General features: G+C 39.7%; 1 protein-coding gene across 1 annotated transcript; it reads right to left on the reverse strand.

Moving 5' to 3' along the window:
- Positions 1–11,819: 11,819 nt before the first annotated feature.
- CD28 (CD28 molecule) lies at positions 11,820–26,537 on the reverse strand. Its single transcript, XM_054723078.1, has 4 exons — positions 26,473–26,537; positions 18,998–19,354; positions 17,947–18,071; positions 11,820–12,364 (listed from the first exon to the last, which is right to left on the reverse strand). Exons 1-4 carry the CDS (start codon positions 26,480–26,482, stop codon positions 12,236–12,238), a joined length of 621 nt encoding a protein of 206 aa, XP_054579053.1. The 5' UTR covers positions 26,483–26,537; the 3' UTR covers positions 11,820–12,235.
- Between the last annotated feature and the right edge of the window lie 648 nt (positions 26,538–27,185).

Raw genomic sequence — 27,185 nt, forward strand, 5'->3', positions numbered from 1 at the left:
AAAATTATCCATTAATCTTTGTTTTTTAAAGGTCAAATCTCAGCAATTGCACATAGTTCAACATAACAGTTCTCCTACTCTCTTCCTCCCTGGCAGCTCCTTCTAGGACTCCCCACGTTTACCTCCCTCAGTTCCTTTCTTAACTGTGGTGTGCTCCAGGGTCCTGTGCTTTCTTATAACTCTTAAACCCCAGAGGGAAAAGGCTGCTGTCCTGAGGATCCTGCATATCAGGCTTCAGGAAATGCTCTTCCACATCTCTTGTCTATGACCGCGAAACCCTTGGCAACTGTCTCCACATGCCATAGAGGTTGTAGGTTGCACCACCTCCAATCTCAGCTGCAGAGCTGCTTCCAAGTTTGGGGAGGACTGAGTTCCAGGAACTTTTCATCAAAGGAAAGAAAAAAATTAACCTTTTAAATCCTTCCTTTCAGATAGCATGAATGCTTTAGATTCTTATGCAACAAGATATCATTTCCCACAACTGCTAAACATCCTGTTCCTTGCTTCTATTTGAGTTCCAATTTGTGTTTCCAGAAGTGCTCACAAATTAGTACAGTATTTACAAGAGTTCCACATATTTTGGAACATTTTACAAATTAAACAATTTAAATGACTCCAACATGTATCTATAAGCCTAGACAACAAGCATGAGGATTGATGCTGGTTCTTTACTATCATAGGTTAGGTTTCATAAGACCAACCTCTGAGACTCTAAATTTATTTGAGTTTTTACAAGAAAAAAAAAATCATTCAGTGGGGAGGGGCAGTGAGAGAAGCAGAACTGGGCACAGGAAGAAATTGAATCGTGATGCAGCTACTGTTAAAATAGAAACTTCAGACAATACCACTAGAAGCTCTAGAGCAGAGATTTGACCCTTCAGGATTGTCCCAATGGTGGTACCTCTAGATTGATCCACCTACCATTGTACAAAGGCTCTTGGGAGAAGGTTTAACTATGGGTCAGCAGACAGCAATTCCTGGAGAGGGGGCCCTCAGAAGCAAACACTCCAGCAGCTGTGGAAATGAGGACTTGGACCTGCCGGGGATCAGGATAGCACACCTTAGTGTTCATCACATTTACATGGGCAAATAAGTGACAATGCATGGTAGAATGCAATCAGGAAGGCAAGCAGGCGAGCAGTTGGGAGCCAGCAGTCCTGGACTGTGAGAGGAATGTCCGACTGCCCGTTTAGGCCCAATCCCAGGATCAGGCCTAAACAGGCAGTCGGACATCCCTCGAGGGGTCCCAGATTGGAGAGGGTGCAGGCTGGGCTGAGGGACACCCCGCCTCCATGCACGAATTTCACGCACCGGGCCTCTAGTTAATAAATATTTAAGTCTTCAAAAAGTAAAGGAAACCATTTTAGTTTTATTTTAATGTGGCTTTTTTTTCAATTGTCAAAGGGAAGTCTATGAGAATGACACTAACATGATTGGAAAGACAAATGCAGACAAGCCAGAAGTTGGTCAAAAATACAGAAGTCACATATGACTCAGTATTTGTATTTGGCACCAGGAGACTATGACTTCACGTAGTGCTGTGAGTGATGACATTCTTTGGAAAAATTCAAAGATTATACACAATATTTTACAGACTTGCCAAGAGATAAAAATCTTAGTGCAACACATACATAGCAAATTTGACCTTATAACAGCTTTTGAATACATTATAGAGAAGCCAACTAAATATTATTGAAGCAATTGGACTTGACATAGACAAGATTGAGAACACATTAGAAGAATTAAGTGAAACAACAGAAGATTCTGGGGAAAAAAAGAGCAAATTATAGTCTTCGTTAGAAAATTAAATTTCTTCTGTATTTGTTCTGGCTACAATTATTTGGTGTGAGCTATTACTTGTTATCTATTACAAAAAGAAACAGATCTAAATGTAGATGTTTACTTTTTAAAAGAAATTTAAAGTATTTTTTATTTTATTTATTTATTTATTTTTAATCCTTACCCGAGGATATTTTTCCATTAATTTTTAGAGAGAGTGGAAGAGAGAGGGGGAAAGACAGAGAAAAATATCAACGTGAGAGAAACACATCTATGGGTTGCCTCCTGCACGTGCCCCCTGCCAGGGCCTGGGCGGGCGGGGAGGAGCCTGCAACTGAGGCACATGTCCTTGACTGGAATCGAACCCAGGACCCTTCCATCTGCAGACCAATGCTCTATCCACTGAGCCAAACCGGCTAGGGCAAAGTACCTTTTATTTTAGAGTAAATTACTTTTCCAAATGAAACTACAAGTAAAAATGCAACAAAAGTAAAATTTTAATAAACTACAAAGCAATTAGAACAAAAAAAATTTGTTGGCATGGATGTGAAGAACATTTTTCTATAAGTAATATTAAAACCAATTTCTCTAAAGACTATTTTCTGGCCATTTGAGATGAAGGAACAATCTCAATCTCTAATATTACAGTCAACAATACACAAATTATGTAAAAAATCTTGATAATAACAGGATTTGTGCTGAAATAAAAGGAAGAAAAATATTTTTATGGCATAAGTATATGGTAAATTTTTTAAACTCTTTGCTAAAGTAAACAGTACAGGAAAGGGCACAAATCATACTTGTCCAGCTCAGTGAATTTTCAGAGTGATTAATAACCAGCACCCAGTTCAAGAAACAGAACATTATATCCGTCTTAATTTTATTGTTCATCCAATCATCTCAGCTCATTAACAGAGGACCTTTGAGCTCCAACAAGTCCCTAGGCATAGCTCTATAATAGACCCCCCCAAAAAAAAAACATGGGAAAAGTACCATATCTCCCATAGCCTGGGAGGGTCCTGAGGACAGGGGTTATATCTAATACCGATGCCAAGTTCAGTGTCTGGTACGGAATGGGTACTTACTAAATGCTGATGCATAAACAATGAAGCAATAAGCTTACATCTACTCATCTCTAAAATGAAATTGTTGAAAGCAAAAGGCTAGTTTCCTTAAAGAGGTCCTACGATAAAAAGCCAACAGTACAACTGAAAAAAGAAATGGTCAAAAAATATGAATAGACAGTTCTCAATAAAAGAGATACAAATGGCTAGTCACCATATAAAAAGATAGTATCATTCATTAAAAATGAAATGCAAATTAACTCAAGGATGGCGTACCATCTTAAATGATCAAATTGTCAAAGATCAAGTGTTGATAACACTGTGTTATTGAGACTAAATAGGGTAACAGGCTCTCTTGTACATGACGGATGGGAGTATACATCAGCATAACCTCTCTGAAAAGCAAATTTACAATATTGGTTAAAATTTAAAATGCAAATACTGCTCCCCAGGGCAGTTCTACTTTATACAATTTTTAAGAGGTACATATGCAATATCTTTCAGAACTGGAATTCCAGTCCACAATAATCTTTCACCGCTGAACTTGAATTGTATATCACTTAAATTGGAACTCAGTATGTACTGCCTTTCTACCAGTTTTTTTTCCCAACCAGATTATAAATTTTTGAGGTCAGGACTATATTTTAAATATTTTTCTGTCTTTCTAAGCATCCATAGCTATATTGAATTAACCCCAAATCCAGTATTCTCCAGGTCACAAAAACTTACTTGTTTTTCCTCTGAGATCCAAACCAGGATGTTTCTTCTCACATTACTCCTAAAAGACAAACCCTCCAGATGTATGCCAGGAAAAGCTGACAAACTGAATTAAAGTTTAAAGAACTGTGGGGGGAGAGAAGAAGAATTGAAGGAAAGAAATGGCTAAAGAAGGGACCCAGGAAAGACATTTTATGATAATAAGAACCATTCCATTTTTTTAAACTTTTGTTCTTCCTAGATAATTCCTGTTTTGAGAATTGTGACCCAATCCTATATAATAAAAGGCTAATATTCAAATTGTTTCATCGGGAATTCAACCAAACTGGGAGCGATTAGAAGTTCAACCACTCGCTATGATGTGCGCTGACCACCAGGGGCAGCGCGGAATGAAGGAAGGCCCCAGCTAGCAGCTGGCAGCCAGAGAAGGAAGGCCCGGATCAGCCCTGATCGCTGGTCAGGCCTAGGGACCCTACCCATGCACGAATTTTGTGTACTGGGCCTCTAGTTTATTCTACAAAGAGTTCAGTAACCAAGTGGCAAAAAGGCAAGCATTCTGCCAGGGCCTCACTAGCCGACATATGGGCCATTAAGGAAAGGTGCCCTCTTCAGGTGGGCCTCATTCTTGCAGGTGTATAGCTTAGTAAGGAGATCCTGACTGGATTTCGGCCCCTTCTATCTCTTGGCCTAGGAGTCCGTGTGCAGGGCATAGCATGCATAACTGTACATAGTGAGCATGCACGCTGAGAAAGGAAAATCTCAGAATTCCTGAGGCTGTTCGCCCAGACCCAGAATTTGAATGCCATATACAAAGTCAGGATAAATCCACCCTGCCAGAATCTTTTTTCATCGCTGACACCAGAGACGCTGGCACAATAATATTAATCATCTGACCTTTCAGAGGCAATTTCCTGATCTTAGCTGAGCAGCTCAGGCTAAATGCTACACCCAGCCCTATTTTTATATTGCCCAGATGGTGTGAATGGGTGTGTAGCTCAGGGTGCCCAACACATTGGGCTGCTTCCAGGAACTATTTGTACCTTGGGTGTGACCAGCAGCTGTGGACAGGAGTGGAGAGTGGAGGTGAAAGAATGGCAAGTGCCGAGTCAGTGCCTTTCTTAACTGAATAAAACCGATTTCACCAGTCACCGGTGAAATGCTGAGCCTTAGTTTAAATTGGGGGTTAAAGGAGTTCACGCTGGGTCACCCATAAAACAGCAGTCAAGTGCAGACTGAAAGGGTGTGACAGACAGAAAAAGGGAGGCCAGTTCTGAGAGCGCTCCTGGTCCTGCTGCACCAGCCCCAAGGTGGATTTGAGCGTGCCGTGTGGGGGAGACTTTACAGGGAAAGACAGGCCATTTTTAGTCCTCTGCCTGCTGTGACTTGAAATTTATTTTGTTTCCTTAGAGATGAAAAACATTTGCCCTGGCTGGTGTGGCTTAGTTGGTTGGGCGTCGTCCCGTGCACCAAATGATTGCCAGCTTGATTCCCAGTCAGGGCACATGCTAGAGCTGAGGGTTCTTTCCCCAGTGGGGGATGTGCAGGATCAATTGATGTTTTGCTGTCACATTGATGTTTCTCTCTCTCTCTCTCCCTCTCCCTTCCTCTCTAAAAAAAAATCATTAAAAACACACACACACATTTGATGCCTAGAAAAGAGGAGAAAGGACAAATGTGACTTAAGAGAAGAGTAACCATAATTCCCAAGATTTGTAGGCTTTCCGCACAATGTACACTGGACTCTATCACCTTGAATCAGCTTCTCCTCTTATGATTTCCTGTTTCTCCTGCCTAAAATGACTTTCCCTCAGATGAAGTTGCTTCTTCCTTCCTCTTCATTGGTCCATGTCTTTCTTTCAAACAGTTAGTTAACATTTACCACCACCCCCGACCCCCAAAAGCCTCTACACACATCTGAACTGATTCCTTCCAGCTTTCAAATGTAGATGGTGGCTAGAACTCAAAGACAAGCTTGTAGCTACAACTGTGGCCTTGGGTCGAAGTTAGGAGTCAGCACTCTGCAGCCTGCAGGCCAAACCCAGCCCATCACCTGCCTTTGAACAGCTCCTGAGCTAAGAATGTTGTGTGATGTGAAAATTGTATGAAATTAAAATACCAATGCCCACTGGTTGAGGTTTATTGTAACGCACACAAGCTCATTTGTTTGATTATCATCTCTGGCTCCTTTTACAGTACAATGGCAGAGTTGCGTAGCTGCGAGACTGTATGGTCAGAAAGCCTAAAATATTTCTATCTGGCCCTTTCCAGAAAAACAAACAAACAAACAAACAACTTGTCAGTTCCTAACCTAAGGTATTAAGCAAGTTAGAGATGTTAAATAAGAACATATCAATGAAATACATTTCCGGCAAACCAAGGCAAAGGCTATCAAATAGCCACATGAAGGTCTAAGCCCATAATTCAGACTAAGTGGTTACCCTGAGAAACAGGATATTACATAAAAGGGGAGATATACAAAGTCTACACTCTACACTTGGTAAGTGTGGAGATAATAGTGTCTCCAGGACCTAACCCACTTCTTAGAGCTGGACAGATGCTCATTAATTATTAAATAAATGACCAGGAAGGGAGGAGGAAGAAACATAAAACAACTGAAATAAAGGATGCACAGAGTTGGGAGTGAAAGAGGGTCCCCAGGTACTGCCTCAAGTTTGTCTACTCTTGTGTTAATGTCATGAATTCCCAAGTTAGCAAAAATTCACACTTTGGAAGCTAACATGGTATATGCTAAGCGTGCACCCAAGAGACTAAAGAAATGACTAAATAACTATAGTAACTGCCATAATGCCCATTCAAGACCTTCCTTTCCACCCCCTTTCTCAGCCACCAAACACTGATATATTTAGTCCAGAGAGTAAATTCAGACTTGGAGATTAGCGAGAGGAAGGAAATCAAATATAGAGCTCATGAAATAAACAGCACCACTTGTCACTGTTGATCTTTGATTAACTGGCTCTTCTTTCCGAAACAGGGCCTCTTTTTTCTTTCTCTCTCTCTCTCTCTCCTCTCTCTCTCTCTCTCTCTCTCTCTCTCTCTCTCTCTCTCTCTCTGCTTGCAGGTGACACCCACACATATCCTTCAGTGTTGGCGGAGATGCTCACGCAGATAACAATTGGAGTTCATGCTGCACATTTTCATCATCAACATGTAAAACCACAACTATAGGAAAACAGAGCTGTTTGCTGCTCTTCTGTCTCAACTGACATTTCCACCCAGCTCTCGCAATCTGTTCTTTGGAGCCAGAGGAGTGTTTAAGTCTGCCGTTGAGATAGCTCTGCCAGATGAAATATATATAGAATCCAATCCACCCCTATTCTAAAGTAAATTCACCTTGCTGTGACTTTTTGTCCCCTCAAATTCCCAGGACCCCAAAACCTTTCAGAGTTGAAACAGGTGACTCTGGCAGGGAACAGAGCTCGAGAAGCACACATTCTAGCCTTAGAGTGGCCTCAATAATGAGATCAGCTTGGAAAAGGTGAAATATTCTTGGAACACTCATATTTCATCCCAAGAGTTTTTCAAGTGTAGAGCCCAGTGTCCACACCCTCAAATGAACAGAAGGCACACTGAGAAAGTGGGCCACATTCTGCTCTGGACAGTGGTAAGTGCTGAGAGCCCATGAATGTTGGAAGGGAAAACACCAACCAATTCCTTGGGGGTTACCAAATCAGAGAAAGTTGAGAGGTCCACCCCCACAGATTCACGTCTGAAGAACCAAACTTCCTCTGAGCACCACTCTTGAAAAGTCAGGAGTTACGCAGTGCCTCTCCATTTTGGAGACACAAATAAGTTACCAAACAAGGTTTGGTATGGTTCCAAGATCATCTCATTTGCAGTTGCTTAATGTGGTGGTCAGGCCACCATTATGATGGATCCAGAAGTTCTTTGATTTTTCTCACTCATCCATTGTCTCTGTTCCACACTGGATGAGAGAGGAGAGAAGGTACTGCTTTAAAAGCAATCAGTCTGTTTTCTCAGACTGGAGGGGGAAACAAGTGGATTCAGGGCTGCAGGCAATTACATATTTAGTCATGGAGCTAGAACATAGTAGGAGGTCTGTTAGGTAAACTTATGAAGTTTGCATTTTATTTCATTTTGAACTTGAGTTTCAAAGTACTGGAAACTTTTTACTGAAGCAGTTTATATTGTTTTTATTATTCCAATAAAGGAGTGCTTATTGAATAGATTCGTTTAATAGCTGATTTTTACCAAGGTTGTCCCTTTTCAATTGATTAGATCTGCCCTATTGAACTCATGAGTGAGTAGCGGAGTTCAGTCTTTCTTGAATTAGGAAACATATAGGCTCACCTTTTTTTCAAGTTTTATTTATCTTTAAGTTTAATGAGCTCCATTTCAACAAATAAAAGAGCAAGTATGGAGATGAGCTCATCGTACATGTATTTGACTTCAGGCCATCCTCAAAACACAATTTGTATGAAATAAATAGGAGCTGCTACATGAATTATCAGACCAACCCTGTGTCTCTTGAGGACCTTCCCCTACCCATAAGATTATAACTGTGTGTGTGTGTGTGTGTGTGTGTGTGTGTGTGTGTGTGTGATGATTAACATGTCTGATTTGAATGTTCAACTTGTTCCAAGTGCCACAATTTTGTTTGTTGTTTTTCTTTTATTTTTAAACTATTGCAAGCCATTAGAGTGTTCCGTTATGACATGAGCATGACAGATGAAGCAGCTGAAATTGTCTGTCCCCAGCTTTCCCATCTTTGAGCTCTTTTTGAATCACAGCCAGGCAATGCATTTATAGAATTTGTTGAGAGAAAAATCGCTCCCTAGAAAAGAGCAGCAGTTCAGTAGTAGTACAGGATTTTAACTACAAAGGCAATGTTCTTAGAAGTCCTAGGCTAAAGGCATGTTTAAAATGTTGTCAATACTCCATGAAGAGGAAATTTGGGGACTTCAATGGGAAATCAACTTAACTCTTGACTGTGGCTTATTTAGCGTGGCTTTTTAAGATTACTCTAACAGTCTTGTTTTTACTCACTGCACAAAAATTTCTAAAATATAACTTAACCTTATATCCATCGAGTTTTCTTTTGCCAGGTTTAATTGTATATATTTTACCTCCTGTTCCACTAAAACAAATGCATTTTTGAACTTATTAATAGGAAAGTGGAAAACAGAACTGCTTCTCTCCATCTCAGAGTGTGATTGGTACATTTAGATTAACCACTAATTCATTAGGGTGTGTGAGAGTCATTCAGCCAGTCAATACATGCTTATTACATGCCAGGCACTGTTCCAGGCACTGGGGACATGGCAACAAACAAAGCAAAGTTCTATTCCTCATGGAACTTGCATTCTAGTTTGGAGAAACAAACAATAAATAAATAAGTAAAAAATCTAGTGTAAGAGATGGTGGGGGTGAAAAAAACAGGCAAGGAAAGCAGATAGAAAGAGTTTGGGGGAAATTAACTAGGAGGGACCTGAAGGAAATGGGGGAACAAGCCAGGTAGATAACTAGAGAAGGACATTCTAGAAGGAAAAAAATATAGGAGTAAAGGCTCTGAAGAGGGAACATGTCTGCTGTTGAGGAGCAATCTGTCAGAAAGTATTCATTTACCTATAGGAGAGAGAGTCACATCACACAGAATGCGCAGGTAAGCCCAGCCTGACATGGCAGAGATATAAACTAATGTTTTGATGAGAAATTGTAACTGAAGCCAAGGTAGAAGTATACCTTGCTTGAAGTGAGAATATTTAAAAGTCTGGATTTTTTTAAAAGGCTAAAACTAAAGATTTATTAAAAGGATTTATCCCACATTTAAAAAACATAGAAAGTTTCCTCTAGTTTTGTGGCCAAAGGTGGAGCATATATGCTCTGAACGTCAACATGAAAGCACAAATTACAAAGCAGGCACATGATAGTTCAGTAACTTTATTACTGAATACACAGAACACGATGTACACTTGGCCTCTTTAAATTGGCATGCTCGGCCCAAAATAAAGAAGCTCACAATAAAAAAAGTATAGAAATACCAAGTGTAAAACTCTTAGAGTAAAAGCAGCAAAGGACATTGTTTTCTTCATAAGTACCATGTCTGAAACTGTAAATGCATGGCTCCAACCACTGTTTTTAAACCATTTCTTGGTTCACACTAATAGTGAAAAAGGACTTCCCTGTTAACACTTCTACTTTGGTTCTGTTCAAAGTGAGTAAGAAAAGTCTAAAGTGTGAGTCATCGTTAGTAAACCTGTTTTTCCCATCAGAAAATAAAACTGGGTATTGCCAAAGATCAAATCTTTCCATTTTTTAAAATTTATTTATGTTTTGCTATTGCCCTTTCTACAAATTCTACAGCTCTATCATTTTCAAATCCACTCTGATAACTTAGATTACAGATCTCTATGTGCCAAGAGACTGGCAATGGGTTACAGTTGCCAACCTAAATTCAACTGTTCTTTGTCACTCAAATACTGCTGGGCTTGGCCTTCTTTAGAACAATTAAATTAATGGAAAAGGAGCCCACTTAAAAATCAACCAAAGTACAATATTTTCTGTCTGGAATCATAATATTCTTATCTTTCCCCACAACACAAAAAAAAAATTAAAGAAACCTCTTTATATACATAAAAGTGTGAGGTGGAAGTCTGTACATTTTTTATTATAAGCCAAAATAATCTGAAACATGATAATGGTGGGAGTTGAGAGGCTCTCAAATTTTATAGCACCTCATTCCTGGATAATGGGTTTAAATTTGTGTTATAATATTCTCTCCCTTCTTAGGTCATTGCCCAGTTTAATTGTTACACATAAGTTATATCTATGGCAATAATAATAATAATAATAATAGCTAAAATTATGTGCCAGGCATGGTACTAAGTCCAGGAACAAGTAGAGAAAAAGAAAAACTAGGGCCATGTCCTCAAAGAAATTACAGTATAGGGACAGACATTTGTGATCATTATTTCCATTTTATAATTGAAGAACCAGAGTTTTATAAAGACAGCAACATGCCTGAGGCCAACTAGCAATGGGACCTGAACCAGGTCTCTCTGCCTCTAAAACCTAGACTCCTCTAACATCTGATTAAATTGAAGCACTGAACAACCATAAAGGCAGCAGTAGAGCCATTCTCTAATGTCCCCAGGCATACCCCAGTTGACCCAAACTGGAGGTAGAAAAATGTCCATGGTCATTCCAGGGTCAGACCTTACAGGGTATCTTGAGAACTTTGATGCTGTCTCAAAAGACATATTCCAGAATACTTTTCCACGTCGATGGACCTCTATGCACCTGAACCCACGCTGTTATGGAGCTCCGAGCCCTAAAGCACTGAAGATCCTGTAAAGAAGCTTTCATGAGGTCTCCTGCTGCCTGCCATCTTCTGGAAAATTGCCACCAGCCAGTCCCTCAGCACATGACAAGAATCAAGTCATTTCTTTCTATTCTCCTTCCTTCAGAAGAAGTTTCCTGGGGCTCATTCCCCACACCCCAATGAAGGCTAACATCCCTTTTTCACAGTATCATCACTTCCCTATGGATGTGCATCCAACATTCTACTTCAGATCTCCATGCAGACAATAAAGAGACCAGCTAGGCAAACCTGGAATATATGGAACAGAAAAGCCCCTATAGAAGTTGACTGGAATGTTCATAATATTTAAATAATTTTGACATCAAGTGGCCTTATTTCCAAACATATTCTTCCTTGGTGTGGGAAGACTACTTTATTTTTTTAAATCATAATGTGAAAATTACATTGAATTTCCATCATAGGGAATAAGGAAAGCAAGTCAATTTAACTTGCATTGCTTTGAAGGTATTCCATTGGTCAAAATGACTAAATATGACCAGAAATCATCAAAGATAATGTCTACATATTTCTAAACTAAAAGGAAAACAACATTAAATAGGAGCTCAGTGGTTCATTTCATGAGTGAAAGAGTGTTTTCATGTTTCAAAAAGGTTTAAGTCTCTCTACCCTCCCCTCCCACTCTAACCTATCCCCACCCTAAACCCCCATTTAACGAAAAAGGAATGATTTTCTAACCTTTCTTCTCCATCTAAAAAGTTTTAAGCCCAGCCAGTGTGGCTCAGTGATTGATCCTTGACCTATGAACCAGAGGTCACAGTTCAGTTGCCAATCAGGGCACATGCTCAGGTTGCAGGCTCTATCCCCAGTAGGGGGCATGCAGGAGGCAGCCAATCAATGATTCTCTCTCATCATTGATATTTCTATCTCTCTCTCCTTCTTACTTCCTCTCTCTAAAATCAATAAAAACATATTGAAAAATAAAGTAAAAAGTCCTTCAATATCACTCTTTACTTGACCACCACGTGCAGAGGGGTAAGAAAGGAGTAAAACTGTAAGCAGATTTTAAGGCTAACAGAATTCACTCACTTTTTATTTTCTACCCTAGCCTCTCAATCAAGTCAATAAATATATAGCAAGTTGAAATTTGGTCGTGGCACTACAAGACTTAGTCTGCCATAGTAATATTCTTTAACTTCATTTCAGCTTCTCAAAAATGATGTTATTTGGTCAAGTCAGTCAAGAAAAATTGTCATTTGTGGCCCAACAGGGGCCTGAGGTGGCCGGCTGAAGACGAGGCGGTCCTTTCCTATCCAGAGCAGTGATGTTGAGCAGGTGAAGAGGTGTCAGCCGGCTGGCTTCTGGATAGGGGTCCATGTCAGGAGCGGTAGGCTGCAAAGTCTCTCGATGGAGCATAGGGATGGTAGTGCCTGCGGGTAGGCCCCAGCCTCCGGGGGGTCATGTTCAAGTAGTCACTCTGAAGGACCCTGTTCCTCTTACTCTTCATCTGCAGAAAAGAGAAGTGTCATGGTGAAGGGCCAGAGACATGGAGAGAGATGTCAATTCTAAGACTTTGGAGGCAACTATTCAGACCATGGACTGTCACATGAAGCTGAACACCAGAATTCATTAAGCACTTTGGACTTGAATCTTGACTAATCACACCTAACTACTTTGGACTCTTCTAAATTAACTTGAAAAATCTGAATCAGAGAAGGTATTTTAGAGAAATGCATCCCTGTTACTCTCAAAGAAGTCATTTAACCTGAATTTCAAAAGCATATCTCATTTACATATCTGCTGTTGATATATAAATATTCTTGAAGGTCCTTCCTCTTTTGCAAAGGTTAAGCATCCCCACTGCAATCTTCTTATATTAGTCATTTGCTTAACAATCTGTTTTTTCATAATTAGCCAGAGAGGATCTTCAGCCTTTCAGAGGTTGGAGTAATCATAAATTCATAGAATCATAAATTCATAGCAGTGGATTCCAAATGGGAAGATAGTGCTAGGCAACTAGTTATAGTCCTATTTCTTTATATGTATTTACATTTCCTGGTCCTCAGGCTCAGCTCCCTCTGGAAGAATTTCTACAAGGGGTGAGAAAAGTAAGACAATATTTAATTAACCTGAGATATTCTTCCATGAATTTTAGCAAAGTTTGGATTAAGGAGCATCTTCTCTGGATCAATAGTATGGTAAAATGTATATATTTGGGGGGAAAAAAAGACCCTTAATATTCTAAAATTAGAAAGTCATCTAGATTTCTGGATTTAGAATTCTCTATTATGGAAAAAAAATGCCTATTTCCTGGCACATAGGCCTGATGCATAAGTAGAAATGTTGGACATGAATGATATGAACTCCTGCTTAAATAAGTAAGCAAATGACTTCAGCTCTGGACTTATTTCCTTGCACTTCTACCTGGGCGTTTTTTTGACACCTTCCTTGTCAAAGGGGCATGAGTAAGTGTTAACGACAGGCTGAAAAAAAACACTGACCTTCACATTACTAAATATGAGTAACATGTTTTCAGACCTCATTTTCTTGAACTCTCAGCAGCATTCTTTATTATTGATTATTCTCTCCTCTTTGAACCACTCTTCCACTTTGCCGTCTATGAGATGGTACCATCCATGTTTTCATCCTGCCTCCCTGACCATGCTTTCTGGCCTCCTCTGCGAGCTCACCCTTTCTATCTAGCCATTCAGTATTAGAGTTTCACACAGCTTTGTTCTAGGGCCTAGGGCGGCCTTCTCTTCTACTAACTCCATCCTCACCCTAGGCAATCTCATCAACATTCACAACTTCAATTATCATCTATTCACGCAAATTTATATCTCTAGACCAGACTTCAAAATCATTTTAAACTCAACACATCTAAAACAAAACTAAAGAGACTAGCCAGTTTGGCTCAGTGGATAAAGCATTGGCCTGCAGACTGAAGGGTCCCAGGTTTGATTCCAGTCAAGGGCATGTACTTCAGTTGCAGGTTCCCCAGCCCTAGTCAGGGTGCTTGCAGGAGGCAACCAGTCAATGTGTTTCTCTCACGTCGATTGTTCTCTCTGTCTCTCTGTCTCCCTTACACTCTCTCTAAAAGTCAGTGTAAAAATATCCTCAGCTGAAGATTAAACAAACAACAACAACAAAAAAAAAACCTCAAGATCTTCCCCTAAACTCAGGTCTTCTCCCAGGATATCTCATCTTAGTGAGTCACACTACATATATAGAGTTGCCCAAGCCAAACCTTCTTGCCTTGCCACCTCCAGCTCCTTATCCCCTGTCCTAAAGGACATTTGACAATGTCTGAAGACATGTTGGGTTGTCACACCCGGGAGGAATGCTACTGGCATCTAGTGTGTAAAGGCCAAAGATGCTGCTAAATATTCTACATTGCACAGGGCAGCCCCCAATAACAAAGAATCATTCAGCCCAAAATGTCAGTAGTGCCAAGACTGAGACATTCTAATCTAGAATCTGGTCATGAAATGAAAATGGAATGAAAAGGAAGCAATAGATATGACACATATCATCAAATTAGCATGAGTATTGTGAGACTGTTTGACTCCTTCTTGTTCATACCCAAGATGACAGATGACTTGAGCCTGGGTGACTAGAAGGATGGTGTTCCATCCACAGACATTAGGCAAGGCAGTAGGAAAAGTGTATTTGAAAGAGGTTACACATTCTGCTTCAGTCATTTGGGACTTGAGATGATGGATGAGTTATCTAGCTGGAACTAAGAAGAGGATAGTGTTAAACACACATAATTGGAGGACTCGTTCAGAGAGAGGTAGTCATGGAAACCAAGTGCATCAGGGAAGCTGCTCTTCAAACATCTTGATTCTATATCCTTTCTATAAAAGAAAGGCAGGAGTTTTCTTGAGCACAGGGTTACAGCAGGACAGGAATCAGGACCTGAAAATGTCTGCTCCCAAATCAATGTGGAAGGCTGCTGATAATACCCTGGGAAGCATTTTAGTGCTTATTCCAACCTTGAAGACTCCTTTGCCTGATTCCCAAATGACAGTTTTTGTCTCCAGACACCCCAAAAGAACTATAGCTGATAGAGAAGGCCCAACAATGAAGATGTCTTGGTTCTGGGTTCTCCAGGTTGCACACAAAGTCTATGAAAGATCTGCTGCAATAACTCCCATGCATACTCTCACACTGTTATCAGATGGTGGGTTTAGTCATTATCACCCTAATTTTAAACAACAGTAGGATGGAAATGACACATGCATGACTGGAAACACTATCCACTATCCAGAACCCACAGTGTCCGTGTGCATCTAGCATTTGCATATATGTTTGCAGAGTACTCACCTGATGTATCTGTGTGACTAGGTCACCTCTCTGACCCTCCACCATTAAATGTCTGCTAAAGATACCGTATATGATTTCAGGACCCACCTCCCTTGCCCTTCCCTTCCCTGCAGCCCTTACCCACTTGTTTCCTAGGAGCAGCAGCATGACACAAGGTAATTCAGTAAATGGAGGACTGAGTGAGAGTAACAGGTGCTGGTCTGTGGCAGCCTGGCCAAGGGGAACTCTTTATTTATTCAAATGTCAGCAATAGGTCAAGAACTGAGATAGAATCTGCAGCTGCTCCCAAAAACCCACTCAGCCTAGAACTGCCTACAGTAGCACGTCACAAGCCCTCAGGAAGTTCCGGAAAACAGCAATTTATACCAAGGTACAGTGCAAACCAGCCAGAAATGGGATCCCAAAAAAGTACCCAGGAAATGGCTAAACTCTAAGGATCCCTAATGGCCTTGCTGCCTAGCTCAGCAAGGTGCTAGTTGCTTAAACAGTAACAGTTGCAAGAAAAGATGAGCCCAGGGTGAAAATGCTGTATTCTTCTATGAAATATAGATATATGTTATGGGGTAACCAAATTGACTATAAGAGGCCACAGATGGTAAGATATACAAAGCACTTTAATTTCCCACTTCATAGGGATCCTGTGAGACAGAATAAGTCAAAAATAAATTTTTTTAAGACAAAGCAAGATGAATCCCACTCAGAATTAGTAGTTCTGCCAAAGAAAAACCATAGTGTCTATGTTGTTTCCAAGTTGAAAGTAAACTGTTAAAACTCCTTGAAAATGAGAAGCTAATTTGTCCCTTTGGTTGTTTTGAGTCACTTAGCAAGTTAGTGCCTGATTATAGTAACTGATATTCTAATGCATATTAACAATAAATTTTAAATGATAATCAGTACCCTTCTGGCCACGAAAAGTTAAAGCAGTTCCTAAAACTACTTCCTGCCAAGTTAGTGAATTACATTGCCCAAGCTCAGCATATTATATGGGAGCACCTGTCCTGGAAAGGTACCCAAAAAGCCACTACACCTGGCTTTTAAATTAAGACATTGAGATTCCCGATGGGATCAGGAGAACACACACACACACACACACACACACACACACACACACACACACACACACACCAAGAATTAAGAGTCTAAATTCTAAAATCATTAGCAAACACCACAATGGTTCAAAGCTGGAAGGGACCAGGATCCAGAAAGATAAGGGACACAAGGATCCAGAAAGATAAGGGACTCAGCTAACATCAGAGGAAGAACTTAGGTGATATTTCACTGCATAAAAAGCCCCCATCAGGCTCAGGCAACTTGAAGAAGGCAAGACTGGCAGGCAAATTCTCAAGATGGTATCTAGTATAAAGGATTTCCAGGAACAAGCAGCCATTTTATTCCCTCCCCTGACGAAGGTAGAGATTGGGCAATAGGCAGCATGACCAATGTTCAGAATACCCCAAGGATCTTCTAAAATGGGAGAAGTATGTGGGGAACCGTCGAGAGGTAAACTTTGGGAACAGGCCAACAAGAGAGTGTCAGCAGCCCAACTTGTATCTATCATTGGTATGATTGTGAACCCATGGCTGCCCAACCCCACCCAGCACCAAGACTGTATGTAGCAAGTACAATGGCTACCGATGGCCACACATGGCATAGCTCCCCGAAATATCTTACCTATGTCTGGCTTAGTTAAATGAATGGAGTATGCCTTGAAGATGGGTGTTATACTTCAGACCTGTTTATTTAAGTCTTTAGTTTGGCTTCCATGGAGGTTATGAGGTTAAGCATCACTGAGTATTAAATGTACTTAATCCTAGATAGATGGCAAATATAAAGAGAAATAGTCCCTTATCCTTGAGGTGCATACATTTCTTGTTGAAGGAGCGAACGACTCATACATGCATATAACTTTTAGAAAACATTTCAAAGACAAAATGAAATCAATACATGATTATTCTATATAAGAATAATGTGTATATAAGAACAGAAAGTCCCCAAGTAAGGGAAAGATCCTTGATAAGGAGGTTCCCTTCTTAACAGTAGATATGATCATCATGATACTTAGTGATGCTTGATATCACGATATCCTCAAACCTCAGCAAAAAATTCAATGCTGAAGTAGGTTAAAGAAATACACCAAATTTAGGCATGAAATTTGCAAATTTGTTAAACTCCAATTCAGTGATGAGAGCTCAGAAAAGTCTAATTCTCATTATAGTTTCATAATGACAGTACCATAGTTGGTCTCACAAAATTCAACTGCTTCTGAGGAGATAAAAATATGAGTCAGAAAAACAGACCTAGTTTCTTTGCTAGGTTTGAATGCATAACTTCAATAGCCAAATTTCTCATGATTTTTCACCCTGAGCCAAAGTACTTCATTGACTTCAATTGTCTAGATTCCCAAGTTGCTTAGATTTTTATACATATGTACACATTAAAACTATTTTATATGTCATAATGATACTGCAAATGGGGAGAGAAAAAAGTAACTGCCCTTAGTACCCCACCCTTATTTAACCATTTAGCTTTTTACTCTGTTTGGCCACCTAACTAGTGCCTTCTGGAAAATAGAATGCTTGTCAGATTTTTATCTCAGAATAAGTTGGACAGGCTAAAAGAGAAATTACTTCAATCTAGCAAGGGAAAGAAACTAATAAATATCACATGTTAAACAGAAAATACACTACATAGGCAAAATTCTTGAATCTGATCGGATCACATGTGGCAGAAAAGTTTGCATGAAAGCAGTGCTGCTTCTCTTACCCAGTAAGTAAAAAGAGCCACTGTTACTAGCAAGCTATACAAAGCCAAGACTCCAACAGCAACCACCAGTGCCCAAAATGGCTTAGAAGACTCAGGAGTTCGGTGAGCTGGACAATGATGATTCTCTGAAAAATAGAATAGAGTGCATTAAATGACATGGGAGTGGCACTTGAATACATTTTCTTCCTTCTGAACATTATGGAAGAACTAGAGGCCTGGTGCACGAAATTCATGCACCAGCGGTGGGGTGGGGGGGTTCCCTCAGCCCAGCTTGCACCCTCTCCAATCTGGGACCCCTCGAGGGATGTCCAACTGCCTCTTTAGGCCTGATCCCAGTAGGCCCTGTACTTACTACATACAGTCTTGGTGCTGGGTGGGGTTGGGCAGCCATGGGTTCACAATCATACCTACTGGGATCGGGCCTAAACGGGCAGTCGGACATTCCTCTCACAATCCAGGACTGCTGGCTCCCAACCACTCACCTGATTGCCCCTAACTGTCCTCCCCTGCAGGCCTGGTTGCCCCTAACTACCCTCCCCTGCCGGCCCAATTGCCCCTAATTGCCCTCTCCTGCTGCCCATCTTGTGTCCACATGGGGGCAGCCATCTTTGACCACATGGGGGTGGCCATCTTATGTGTGTTGGAGTGACAGTCAATTTTCATATTACCTCTTTATTATATAGGATTATTACCGTAATTTCTGGCGTATAAGACGACTGGGCGTATAAGATGACCGCCAACTTTTCCAGTTAAAATATAGAGTTTGGGATATACCCACCCTATAAGATACACCCGGCATATAAGACGACCCCGACTTTTGAGAAGATTTTCCTGGGTTAAAAATTCGTCTTATAAGCCAGAAAATACGGTATATAGGATGTGAGAGGGACCAAAATATGCAAAATATCACAAGCTTAGAATGTGTAGACTTCCTCTTTGGTATATCCTCTTTGGGATTTATCCAATTCCACTACTCATCAGGACCTAGTTTTCAAGGCTACAGTTGAAAACCATTTCTTTAAAGTGGTACATTCGTAGAGTTGCATGTTACCTTTCACATGGATAATAGTTCCATTGCTCTTCTCATTGTCTATGTAAGGAGGAGGATACATGACTTCTATTTTGCAAAAGTAAATGTCTGTTTGGTTAACAAACAAGTTCCAGAGGTAGAATGTCACTGTTTCATTGCCCAATTTCCCATCACAGTGGAATCCTGTTTTTGAGCGAAACTGAAGCTGATGGGAGTAGTTGCCATTCACAACACAGACTTCCACAGCACTATCTGCTCCCTTATAAAGAGATGCCCGGAATTCCTTTGAAAAGAGGTTGTAGGTATACTTGCAGCTAAGGTTGACAGCATTGTTGTACACCACAAGCATGGGTGATTGCTTCACCAAAATCTTGTTTTCTGGAGGAGAAAAAATCATTTGTTTAGAAAAGGGTATAAAGACTTTTTTTCTGAAATCAAAGTAAAGCAATTAACAAAATAAACAGATCTCCTACATGCATCTTGGGAAGGTGTCACTCTCTGAGCTAGACAAAACATATTAAGCAAACTAATGGAGTATATACAGTAAATTCTATGGAGTACAGTAACATTGTTTTTCTTCCCTTCCCTCCTTTCAATTCCTCCTTCTCTCTGTGGGTGCCAGGAGAAGAAATCAAACTGGGTAACCATCTAGGGTTTCTCTCCAGCCTTACTCAGTTTCCCCAACCAAGTCCTCCTTTTTAAAAATTTCTGCAAAGGAGTCCTAGTCTCATCTTTTTTCTTATATCAGCTCTCAAAGTTAAATCAGGAAGAATTTGAATGCCCATTACAACAGAATCCAAATAATTAGTAACAAAAACACAATTCCTGGAGGGCTCAGTAAACAGAAATACAAATGCCTAACCCAAACTTCCTGTATAAGAGGGAGATGCTGGCATTTCTTGCTGGCGTTGATTCTTCCCATCAGAACCTGCCCAATGATTTCTTCTAAGTACACAAAAAAAAAGGCCAAGCAAAACAAAGCCACAGAAAAAAACAAGTTGGGTTTTCCTATCGAGACAGCTTGAACTATTTGATTCTTTTTTTTTATTTAATAAATCTTTATTGTTCAGATTATTACAATTGTTCCTCTTTTTTCCCCCATATCTCCCCTCCACCCGGTTCCCACCCCTGCCTCTGTCCTTACCCGCCCCCCCACTGTCCTCATCCATAAGTGTATGATTTTTGTCCAGTCTCTTCCCACACCCCCACACCCTTTTTCCCCAAGAATTGTCAGTCCATCCCTTTCTATGCCCCTGATTCTATTATATTTACCAGTTTATTCTGTTCATCAGATTTTTTTATTCACTTGATTTTTAGATTCACTTGTTGATAGAGATATATTTGTTGTTCATAATTTTTATCTTTACCTTTTTCTTCTTCCTCTTCTTAAAGAATACCCTTCAGCATTTCATATAATACTGGTTTGGTGGTGGTGAACTCCTTTAGCTTTTTCTTTTTCTTTTTTTTTTAAATATATTTTTATTGATTTTTTTACAGAGAGGAAGGGAGAGAGATAAAGAGTTAGAAACATCGATGAGAGAGAAACATCGATCAGCTGCCTCCTGCACGCCCCCCACTGGGGATGTGTCTGCAACCAACATACGTGCCCTTAACCGGAATCGAACCCAGGACCCTTCAGTCCGCAGGTTGATGCTCTATCCATTGAGCCAAACCGGTTTTGGCTCCTTTAGCTTTTTCTTATCTGTGAAGCTCTTTATCTGCCCTTCAATTCTGAATGATATTTTTGCTGGGTAGAGTAATCTTGGTTGTAGGTTCTTACTATTCATCACTTTGAATATTTCTTGCCACTCCCATCTGACCTGCATAGTTTCTGTTGAGAAATCAGCTGACAGTTGTATGGGTGCTCCTTGTAGGTAACTAACTGTTTTTTCTCTTGCTGCTTTTAATATTCTCTCTTTGTCTTTTGCTCTTGGCATTTTAATTATGATGTGTCTTGGTGTGGTCCTATTTGGATTCCTTTTGTTTGGGGTTCTCTGCGCTTCCTGGACTTGTAAGTCTCTTTCTTTCACCAGGTGGGGGAAGTTTTCAGTTGTTATTTCTTCAAATAGGTTTTCAGTATCTTGCTCTCTCTCTTCTTCTGGCACCCCCATAATTCGGATGTTGGTATGCTTGAGGTTGTCCCAGAGGCTCCTTACACTATCTTCAAATTTTGGATTCTTTTTTCTTTTTGCTTTTCCAGTTAAGTGTGTTTTGCTTCTTTGTATTTCAAATCTTTGACTTGATTCTTGTAGTCCTCTAGTCTGCTGTTAGGTCTCTGTATAATATTTTTTACAGTCAATGTATGCTTAATTTCTAGTTGGTCCTTTTTTATATTCTCTAGGGTCTCGCTAAATTTATCAGCCTTTTCTAGGAAATTCTTGAAAAACCTTATAACCGTGGTTTTGAACTCTATATCTAGTCATTTGCTTTCCTCCATTTCTTTCATTTGTGATCTGTTTCTTTGTCTCTGCATTTTGGCTGCTTCCCTGAGTTGATAAAGTGGCTTTATATGCTAGGTGTCCTATAGGGCCCAGTGGCTCAGCCTCCTCAGTTACCTGAGGTGGACACTCTTGGTGCACCCCTTTGTTGGCTATGTGCACAATCTTGTTGTAGTTAAGCCTTGATTGTTGTTGGTATCACTGGGAGGAATTGACCTCCAGGCCAATTGGCTATGTCTACGCTGGGAGAACTTCTGTGCTGGAGACACCTTTATGAGACAAGACTTGCAAAAGCCTCTGTGCTCAGCTTGAATGGGGCAGAGTCTCAGGGTGAAGCAGACAGCATTGGTTTCCTGTCAGCCCTGCCCTAATAGGCCCCTGTGTCTCAGTGTCCCATGGTAATCACTGCAAACACCTCTGAGAGAAAGCCGCCCTCGAGTTCCGCCTGCTGCCAGACAGTCCAGTTTCTCCCAGAATGAGTCTGGGTCCCCAGAGTCTTGCCCGGAACTGGAGTTCAATGCAGTCAGGAGCTTTTGTCTCCCTCCCGCTTGAGAAAGCCAGGCACGTACTCAGTTGCCCGCCCTTTCCACGTACGCACCTCGGTACCTCTGCCTTCCGCAGCCCCTCTGAGTCTTAGTGTGCTTTTCTCTTTCCTGACAGTCCAGTTTCTCCCCGAATGAGTCTGGGTCCCCAGAGTCTCACCCGGAACTGGATTTCAGCGCAGTTGGGAGCTTTTGTCTCCCTCCCACTTGAGAAAGCCAACCGCGCACTCACTTGCCAGTCCTCTTCGTGCGTGCACACGCATCTCAGTACCTCTGCCTCCTATAGCTCCTGAGTCTCAGTGTGCTTTTCTCTTTCCTTCTAGTTGTAGAATTTCCACTCAGCCAGCCTTCCTGTGGTTCTGGATGATGTCCGTTTTTTCCTTTAGTTGTAGTTTTGAAATTGTTGTGCAAGGCAGCAGTTTAGGTGTTTACCTATGCCGCCATCTTGGTTTCAGTCCTGATTCTTTACATATTTACTTTTTAGTGCTCCTAGGGAGTATTTGTTGAATGAATAATAAATGAAGCTAAACTTATTGTTGAGACACACATTTTGAATAAGGATTTAATGAGATGGCTGTTAGGCTTAGCTGCGGATAATGATACAGACAGATCACCATCACTTATGGGTTATTTAATGAGATCCTATTATTTTCACAGAGTATACAAAGAAATGTAACATGTGATCCTTGCTCTCAAAAGGCTTGAAAACTAAGGGTCTCAAGGAAATACAAATCAAAAGCTGAATGAATTGAAGCATATAAATGAGGTATTCAAAATGTAGAACCTGCTGTATTTTAAAAGTATAAAATAAACATAAATGAAAACTGATGGTTAATTGAGCACATTCATTTACCCTAAGAGATATCATTATCTTTAATTTAAAAACTAGCAAACACATAAGCTGGAATTAAATAATTTTGTGACACTATCATGAATGAGTACTTAGAATTAAAGTGGTCTCATTGTCATTATATTAATGGTCATTATCTTAGCATAGCTTGTCGAAATATAGTTAATTTACAAAAGAAAATATTTGAAAGCAATTAATTCCTGCAACTTTTCAGTTCAATTTTACAGACATGATACTTTCAACTAAGCAAGATTCTCAGAGAGTTGTAGTTTAACTGATCTTGGTAATATATAAAGTGGAAAATAACATTCTAGTATTTTCAAAATGGTGTTTTAAAATATTCAGTTGACCCTGGAACAATATGGGTTTGAACTACGCAGGTCCACTTACGTGCTGTTTATATGCTGAGTTTTTAGATAAATACTGTAAATGTATTTTCCCTTCCTTATGGAATCTTTAGGGTTCTCTATATACAATATCATGTCATCTGCAAATAATGATAGTTTTACTTCTTCCTTTCCAATTTGGATACCTTTTATTCTTCTTGTTTGATTGTTGGCCTCATAACATAAGCTTGGGAGTTTTCCCTCCTCTTGAATTGTTTGGAATAGTCTGAGAAGGATAGGTGTTAGTTCCTTGAATGTTTGGTAAAATTCATCTGTGAAACCATCCAGTCCAGGACTTATGTGTGTTGGGAGATTTTTGATGACTGCTTCAATTTCATTAGTTGTAATCTTTCTATTCAGATTTTCTGATTCCTTCTGATTCAGCTTTAGAAGATTGTTTTTTTGTGTGTGTGGTTTTTTTTGTGTGCTTTGTGTGTGTGTGTGTGTGTGTGTGTGTGTGTGTGTGTGTGTGTGAGGAATTTACCCATTTCATCCAGATTGTCCAATTTTTTGACATATAGTTGTAATATTTTCTTAGAATTCTTTGTATTACTTTGATGTCAGTTGTTACTTCTTCTCTATCATTTCTTATTTTATTTATGTGGGTCCTCTGTCTTTTTTTCTTGATGAGTCATGTTAGAAGTTTGTCAATCTTTTTTAGCTTTTCAAAGAACCAGCTCTTGGTTCCATTGATCTTTTGTTTCTTTCTTTTCTTTCTTTTTTTTCCCCTTCTATTTCATTTATTTCTGCTCTGATCTTTATTATTCCCTTTCTTCTACTCACTTTGGGCTTTGTCTATTGCTCGTTTTTCTAGTTCTTTTAAATTAAAGTTAAATTGTTTATTTGAGATTTTTCTTGTTTCTTTAGGTAGGCCTGTAATGCTATGAATTTCCCTCTTAGGACTGCTTTTGCTGTGTCACAATGATTTGGGGATTCTTGTATTCTCATTTGTTTCAAGGTATCTTTTGGTATCTTCTTTGATATCATTATTAATCCATTCATTGTTTAGTGACATGTTATTTAGCCTCCATTTTTTGCTCCTGTGATTGCGTATTTTCAGCTGGCTTATTGTCCATATTACTGATTCGATCTCCTGCTTCATCCAACCTACTGTTTATTCCATCTAGTGTGCTCTTCATTTCAGATCTTGCATTCTTCATTTCTGGCTGGTTCTCTTTTTATGGTTTCTCTGTCCTTTTTATGCTTTCTCTCTCATTTTGAAAGTGCTCAGTAAGTTTCTTGAGCATCCTCATAGCCATTTTTTTTAACTCTATATCTGGTAAATTGCTTGTTCATTTCATTTAGCTCTTTTTCTGAACATTTCTACTATTCTTTCATTTGGGGCATGTTTCTTTGTCTCCCCATTTTGGTTTTCCCTCTTGTCAGTCTACTTAGGTCAGACCTACTAGGTTAAAAGAGAAACATTGTCAACCCATCTATTGTATTTGCTTATGGTATCAAAAAATTGCCTTGACTGACATTTCTGTAACTGAATTGACAAGTTGTTTTGATGACAAATTTAGTGCTTTGCTTTTCAAAGTCTTTCCTTCAGCTAAACCAGCTAAAGGTGTGGAGACAGGAAGCAATAACCTCAAACCTCTTTCCCTCACAACTCCTCCTTGACAACAGACAACATGAGAGTAGATTGGAGGCAAGAATGTACTTATCTGCTGCTTATGAGCAAGGCATTGAGAGCTAAAAGATTTCTCACAGATAATCTGTGAATCTTGTGCTATAATTGACTTCTGGAAAATTGAAAGTTGCTTGTGCTTCCATGAGAATGGAGTGGAAGAGAAAGCTTGATTACAACAAAAATCTTCCCCTTTATACCTATTGTAAATAGGTCAATTACTATATTAATAACCAAATCAGCTCTCTGCACAGGTGGAGTGGATAACCATCTGTAAGGTGTTGCTCCAAGTACCAGAGAAAGAACCTTGACCCTGAAAGGATCTACATGTTGATTTATTAGTAATTATAGTTTTAGGCAGTTTGGTTCAGTGGATAGAACATCGGCCCTCAGACTAAAGGGGCCTGGGATCAATTCCGGACAAGGGCATATACCTCGATTGCAGGTTCAATACCTGGCCCTGGTCAGGGTGTGTGCAGGAGACAACCAATCGATGTGTCTCTCTCACAACAATGTTTCTCTCTCTCTCTCTCTCTCTCTCTCTCTCTCTCTCTCTCTCTCTCTCTCTGTTTCTCCCCTTCCCTTCCACTCTCTCTAAAAGTCAATGGGAAAATATCCTGGGGATTACAAAAAAATTAGTAATTAAATAGGGCAACAAAGCATTTTCTCCTATTTTACTCATATGAACTCCATATTAACATGTGAAGTAAATAGGCAAGGTATTCATCTTTATGACCATTTTATATGTGGAAAAACTGGGATCAGTGAAGTCAATGACTTGCCCAATGTTATAGGACAAGTAAGTGACCCTTAAGACTTGGCTCATGCCTCATGCCTCCTCATCTATTGTTATTTTCTCTCTGCCAGGTTGCATCAAAACTTCAACACAATTTCAGTGATTGATTTTAGATCCTCTAAAAGTTGGGTTTGATATAATTGGATGGAACAGCATGTCTAAATTGAGAGCTAGAAAGAAGAATACCATTGAGTAGGGGAGTAAATGGAGTGGGGGAAAACAGGACCAAGATAAATTCCACTTTCTCCACCATTTTGCTCGAGTCCCATCCTACAAAAAGTACTCAGCTGTAGGAAAGCTGGAGATAATCTATGCCAATCCCTTGTTTTCTAGGAAAGGCAACGGAAAACAAATTAAGTAAATAACTATCTAAGCAAGGTCACACAAATGGTGGAAAGGCTAAGGTTTTATTTATTTGTTTGTTTATAAATGATTCTACGGGCAATGTTTTGAAACATGAATGAATAGAAAGCAAACTTTGTGAATTCAGCAAAATTGACCTAATTTCATGGTCATATTTAGAAAAAGTATGTCTCCAAACAGTCTGTGCCTCTAATGCACATACAGAAAATATTTTGCTTACCATTGCAAAGACTTCCTGAAGGGCATAGATGGATCCCAGATAAGGCCTACAGATAATATGGTCACATGAAGTGCCTCTTATAAATTATTTCAGATCCACAAGCAATAATTATACCATGGCAGCTCTTCCATTTCAGCTTGCCCAAGTGTACAAAAGGGTTTGAACATGAACATTTGTCAATAATAAAGTCCCTTTTCAGTCTAAACCTCATTTGGGGAAATCCTTAAATTCAGTCTTTTTGAATTGCATTTATTTGTCATGTTTAATTTACCGTATTTCATATTTCCTTTTCTTTATCATAGCACCATAGAGAAATAAAATACCACATGGAGGCTGATGAACCAGAGAGTAGAGTAGGCAGCACTCAGTACCTAAATCTGTATTGGGAAGTTAAAGACACAATAGAAAATATATAGTAGATATTTAGTTAGCAATCTGACTTCCCTTCAGAACCTCTTATGAACTTTTGTGGGTTCTATTTCAGCACATCCCAGTCAGAGTTTCTTTTGCAGTTTAAAAATTAGGTTGGAAAATCCTAAATCACTTTTACTCCATTTTTAAGTTCTGATTGTACAGAATTCAATATGTTAGGCAGGAACCAAAGAAAACGAAAGCTTTCTATTTTCAACCATTTTGCCCTATGATATTTGTGATTGTTTTGTAAAGGTGACACTGGTTTCCCTAGCACAGAAGGACACCTCCCTCCTGACCACAGAGTAGGTGAAGTTACCATAACTTCTCTCAGAGAATATTTCCTGCTCAGGCCCAGGATACCCTTCAACCTGTGACCATCTGACCCTTCTCCTTCTCAGTCCTATTTTAGCCATTAATTCTTAAGAGAGAAAAAATTAGCAAAACGATCAATAAGTACTTTCTGAAAATAAATTTTGATGTGTCAGAAAATTGTTCTTTGGCATTCTAACTTCTACCGTGACAAAGTCATGCATTCATTCAGCAAATAAGTAATGGGACCTAATGTACTAA

Source organism: Eptesicus fuscus, chromosome 11 (genome assembly GCF_027574615.1).
Source record: "Eptesicus fuscus isolate TK198812 chromosome 11, DD_ASM_mEF_20220401, whole genome shotgun sequence".
In the NCBI taxonomy this organism is placed as follows: Eukaryota; Metazoa; Chordata; class Mammalia; order Chiroptera; family Vespertilionidae; genus Eptesicus; species Eptesicus fuscus.